Consider the following 6,015-nt stretch of genomic DNA (forward strand, 5'->3'; position numbering starts at 1 on the left):
GCCTCTTCTAATTTCTTCCACAGATCAACAGTCACGGGAGAGAACAGCTGCCTCAGGTTCGTCAACGTTTTTCAACAGGTTCATTTTAATCTGAACCATTACACAGAGAGAAAGAGAGAAGATGTTTCTACAGTCTAACTTGCCTTACTGATGACTGGAATAAGGGACTTTCTTGGCTACTGTGTGGATTATTACTAAATCCAGACAAACAGAAATGGATGCGAGCAAGGGGCCACCAATTCTTGTCTTTCTGCTCATCTGTATAAGCTGTGTTACAGGTAATTAAAAACATTTATTACACTTAATATGTTTTATTTAATCTTGTTTGTTTGCTTCATTAATTGTTTTTTTTAATCATTATTATTTTACATTAGTTAGTATCCTGACAAGGATTTGTGTTTATCATTTTGGAACCGTTACTGCAGGTGAAATACAGATAATCTTAAAAAATGTTAATCTGTTGTGATGAAACATAAAAAAAAAATTTAAAAATCAAACTAAACTCTATTTTTAACATGGTTTCCCCATTGTAGACATCAAGAGGGCAAAAAAAGATAATTTCTTTTCCACTTGTTTCACTCCAGCAGTTGTAATTTCCAGTCTAGTTAGAGTGGAAATTAGTAAAAATCAGTTCCTTTTGCGCAAAAACCCACAGTGTCATTATGATAAGAGATCCCATAAATGATTGCAAGATCACCGTTTCTTTTTGTCAACCAGACTTCCTTTTCTCCTCGTGACCACAGCCTCTCATTTTGAGTAAAGATAACGGTTTCAGCATTTGGCTCAGCATGAATAGATTAGATGTGCAATTTTTCATTGTACAAAACAGTACAAATGTCTTCTCTTTTAATCATAAAATATAAAAATGTATTTTATTTGGTAAAACTGGAATAATGAGCAGTGAATTTACATCATAATTCCCCTGATTTTTTTTTTCCCTGTTGCAGGACAGGTCATCCCTCAGCCTGAAAATCTGGAGCTGAATATTATGGATGGGGAGGTAATAGTACTTTGGAAACCTCCAGCGGACGCCCCCTCAGGCTCCACGTACAATGTACAAATGGGAAGGTGTGTTTAACTTCAAAATATCAGTTTAACACTTTCCTGTTCACAAACATCCTTTTATTTTGCAATTCAAATTTCCCAGCTTTCTCTATTTCTTTCTTTACCTCTAACTTGCTTACATCTGTTTCCCTATTCGTACACTGATTCATATTATTCACCAGAAATAACTTCTAAATGAGTCAGACTTTTTTTGAAATGTGGCTCTTAGTTAGTTTTTTATCATCCTCCAGTTCCAGTTTGTGACTGATGTGTTTTCTGTCCTCAGGCACCCCGGTGAATGGGACGTGGTGGACAGCTGCACAGGGATCAAAAGGCCCTACTGTGACCTTAGCAGCCTTATAAAAAACCATCGTGTCTACTACAAGGTCAGAGTTCAGCTGGTTGCAGGAAACAAAGTCTCTGAGTGGATCACAAAGAAAAAATTTCTCCCAAGTGAAAGTAAGCAAAGAGTTGTCAGTTTGGTATGATGTCAGGGTTGCATTGTTATATGGTTATTTAATAATCTAGGCATACAACAGGGTTGGTTTCTTACCTTTCGCTGTTCCTACAGGTGGACTGCTGCCTCCCACCTTCACCTTGTGGGCTACATCCAGCACTCTAACAGTTTATGTTCACCAAAAACCTATTTTGAGAAAACTCTTTCCTTATGGACCCCTCTACACCATCTACCTGGAGGAGAGAGGACCGGACGAAAAGGTGGGCATACAAAATAGGCACAATACAGAAAATAATGTAAGATAGCATCCACACTTTGGGACCAATTGTAACACTCCTAATTGATCTGCAGGGCTTTTAAAACACACACATTAACTCGACAGCAGCTAAATTCAAGTTTGTTATGTTTTAAGTCAAATGTTGCAATTGTTTAAGTGAATATACATTTCATCCTTATCTCCCTGAATCTGAACCTTACTGATCTCTATTCCACAATGTGGTCTACTGTACAATGCCTGAACCTGCGTGACATTTTTATTCTTATCGCCTCAGAATACCACAGCAATCCTGAAAGATGACATGGCGGAGGAAGACTGGATTAAGACTTTCAGTTCTCTCCGCTGGGGGAGAGAGTACTGTGTCAGCATCAAGGTGGAGGGCTCTGGAACACTCTCTGCCAGCGATCCGTCCCCTAAACGGTGTCTGAAGCTACCGGAGCAAGGTAAGAATGTAAACATTATAATGATGACGCACGAGTTGATTTACATGTTGAAGTAAATATTTATATTTTACTTCAACATTACAGGCTTGAAAAACAAGGAGGTACAAAAAAAAGTCAGTTTGACATTTTGGGAGATATACATATTAACTTTCCTGCCCACCATTTGATGAGAAGATTGATACCACACTCATGTATGTCTCCTACATGTAGCCTAGCTTAGCTTAGCATAAAGTCAGTAAACAGCTAGACTTGCTCTATTCAAAAGTTACAAAATCCACCTGCTTGCTCCTTTAAAGCTCACTATTACTCACTTATATCTTGTTTATTCTAGTACATTACCTCCGGTAAAACTGTGTTGTTTCGGGTTTTTTTAGCTCGTGTTCTCCTTTTCCAATCTTTGTGCTAAGTCATGCTAACTAGCTGCTGGTGGTAGTCTCATATTTACTCTACAGAAAATTAGATCTTCTCTTGGCAAGACAGCGCGTATTTCCCAAAATGTCAAAGTATTCAAGCCTAAATGTAAAGTTTGTGAGAAAGGACTATTTGTTGCAACATGATACAGGTGTAAATCTATAGCTTTGGAGAAGCGTTTCACCTCACTCCTGTTAAACTTAATCCTGTCTTCTTCTTTTTTTTCAGAATGGATCATAATTGCAGTGGTGTCTCTATCTATTCTGGGAGTTCTGGCCTTTATTGCCATTGTGGCAGCCATCCTTCTATGTTACCTGAAAAGTCCAGAGAAAACACCTGCTGCATTGGTAAGAACATTAAACTACACATTGTTGGCAGGAATTACAGTTGTGAAATCTTGTAAAATTGTGAAATCTTGTACAGTTGTGAAATCTTGTAAACAGAACCAAAAGTCGTCATAAAGATAAAAAGAAAAAGCAGATTAAACAAACAGTTGGTTGTTAATACCCCCTTGCATCATATTCTTTATTTTAGCCTCGTTGTGAAAGTACTCAGTTGGTCTTAATTAACTATTTTCCTAAATGTGACTTTATAAAACAATGAATAATACAACAACTTCTGTCTTCTTTCTTCTCACCCCAGAAATCCCCTGTAAGTGGCTGGCGTCCACTCTCTGTTGGAGAAGGGACGATGGAGGTTGTGACAGACAAAGGATGGTTCTTGTCCAATTATAGAACAGAAGTGAAAAACTGCGTCACACACCCCATGACCCATGTTACGGTAACAGAGGACAATGAAGAGGAAGACAGGAGGACAAGCATGGACAGTGGGGTCAGCATGGAGTCCAACTCTGCTACAAACAGAGAGGGAAGTCCTCCAATGAGACAAGAGGACAGTGGCTGTGGGAGCTTGGGAGGACCAGAGAGCTCCACTAGCAGTCAGACTGTTTACCCCCTGCAGGAAGACACAGCCAGGAAGAGGGAGGACAGCGGGGTGGGGCTGGGCTGCCAGCTTCATTCTTCTTCTATGAATCTGGATGGACAGGACAGTGGGTCTCTAAAGGAAGTGGTTGCCGGGGGTAACTATCGCACCCAGTGCCCCTCCTCTGTGCAGATTCATGTCTGCGACGATGAGGAGCCGTTTAAACTCCCTGACTCTGTTTTGGCCGAAGTAGTCACAGGCTACAGGGCTGCAGCTCAATCGTGCATCTGCTCAGGAGCAGGTCAGTGCACCTGGTGCCACAAACAAGGCCTTCATGAAACAGGAGTTATGAAACAATACAGATCTATGTGTATTGACAATGGACTACTGAGCGGCAAATGTGATTTTGTGGACTCTTATAAAGGAATTACATATTCAAGTTATGCTAAAAAAGCACAAATGGACACCGTCACGATGGGTGCCTTAGAAACAACTTTCATACAGCTGGGGGAGACGTTCCCTCTGCTAACAGCCTTAACACCGCTGCCTCTAGTGGAGAGAGGACAGGACTTCAATATGAACAATGTGACTCTCTCTCTGTGTGACGTACAGCTGACAACAGACTGTGCAATGTAACAACGCTATTTATAAATGAATGCTGACATAACCAGACATGAGCTATTTTCCAAAGAGCTAAACTGGAGCTATACAGTCCCTTTTCCCCACATGACACACTGTCTGACACATGCACTGGAGGCATGAGTTAGTATTTGGGGAAAATAAATGCTGCAAAAGGGGAAAAGCAGAGCACTCAACAGGTTGTCTTTTGAGCAAAGGAAGGAAACGGAGGTTAGACCACACAGCTGCTGAATGGTGGCTGTTTAGAGTCTCAGGAGCTGCTAGAGCCGGAGAACACAACGCCAAAGACCTGATTCGACCCAATCTCACTGCGTATTTTTACGCCTCACCAAACGACTGCATGCAGGAAGTGAAACTGGTGAGGGGAGCCGAGCGGAGAAACAGTTTGGCAGTTACGTGCTGTTGGATCATACCTTTTGTCAATAATCCACCCTTAAAGTTTAGTTGTTGTGTGGAGTCAGGTGGAGTCAAACGAAGCACAGTTAAGGAGCAAATAAATCTTTTTCATTATTTTCAATAACATGCAGGACATTTTGTGAAAGATTCATTTCAAAGATCGCTGACTCTGCAAGTAATGTTCATACTGTATGTCTAAAAGCCTTAACTGCAAGCCTGCTTCCCTGTTTAAGATATTTATGAGAAACTTGGAAAAAAAATGTCACTGTTTCACTGTCAATGTGTGTGACTTTGTCCTATATGCGATTAAAAGAAAACTGTCTCCCTGGAATATTCTTTGAATTTTGTACACTCACAAAAAAACCCAAACCCAACCAGTCATCAAATGATTTCAGAGAACATGACATGACTCAAAGAAACAGGCGATCGGTAGGAAAACCCTGAAGCGACAAAGTGATACCTGCCGGAAAATAAACATTACAGGTCACGTTGTTGTACGTGGGATCCCCGTATTAAAATTCTGTGCAGGAACCAGGGCAGTGGTTTCTGAGCTTCTAAATTAAGGTACAAACACTTCCTCTTTCAGGCTCGCTCGTTTTAAAAAAGTCCCGCTTCACATTGAATGCAATCATTGTCAACAGGGCTGAGTTCTCAGATAAATGTACCTCTATATTTTCACATCAAATGTTAGGTAAAAGCAGCTCTTTATTGAGATGAAGCAGATCCTTGGCAGCGGTAGACAAATCATGGGACTAAACTTCTCCATGCGCAGCATACATAACATACAGGGGAAGTGAGACAACTTTTGGTTAGACCTTTTAGGTTAGGAGAAGCATCTGTCTTTGAATTAAAAGTATCACATGTTGCTGGTTATGCAGTACGTGTCCACTGATGATCACTGAATGTAGATCATAGGTCATCGTCTTTTTATACCATTCTACGTTTTGCTGGATTAACCTGTGAGAAGGTACTGGGGGAAACATTTTCTGTGAAGTCCCATAGTGCAAACTATAATCTGTATACTTTGCCCACTTGCAGGTTAATTAACAAATTATCTACAATAGGTTAACTCTCGCACTTGAATTTAGTCTACAGATAATTTCCAGCAGTTCCAGATGTTGAGCATAAAAAAAGACTTACTTGAGCGGGTACCAAGAATACCATTTGTAACTTGTGCACCTGTGAGGAATAAATCTTAAATCAATTTAAATTGACAGCACCTGCCTTGAGATTTCCCCTTATATAAAACCAGCACAAATGAGAGTTTTGTCAGGATTAGCAAACCTTTTGGAAGACGAGATCATGGTGATGGTAGAAGAGACTGAGGCCAGGCAACGTGTTTTATTCGATGGATTAAAAAGTGGGTCTCCTGATTCCACACAGCTTTAATTGATACATATCACATTGTTTATACAACCTCATGCAAA

General features: G+C 40.3%; 1 protein-coding gene across 1 annotated transcript; it reads left to right on the forward strand.

Moving 5' to 3' along the window:
* On the forward strand, nt 1-4,919 carry il10ra (interleukin 10 receptor, alpha). Its single transcript, XM_073487612.1, has 7 exons — nt 1-278; nt 948-1,068; nt 1,331-1,503; nt 1,616-1,761; nt 2,053-2,221; nt 2,861-2,979; nt 3,275-4,919. The coding sequence occupies exons 1-7, from the start codon at nt 215-217 to the stop codon at nt 4,187-4,189; spliced, it is 1,707 nt and encodes a 568-aa protein (XP_073343713.1). The 5' UTR covers nt 1-214; the 3' UTR covers nt 4,190-4,919.
* Nucleotides 4,920-6,015: the final 1,096 nt, after the last annotated feature.

This window comes from Pagrus major, chromosome 2 (genome assembly GCF_040436345.1).
Source record: "Pagrus major chromosome 2, Pma_NU_1.0".
In the NCBI taxonomy this organism is placed as follows: domain Eukaryota; kingdom Metazoa; phylum Chordata; class Actinopteri; order Spariformes; family Sparidae; genus Pagrus; species Pagrus major.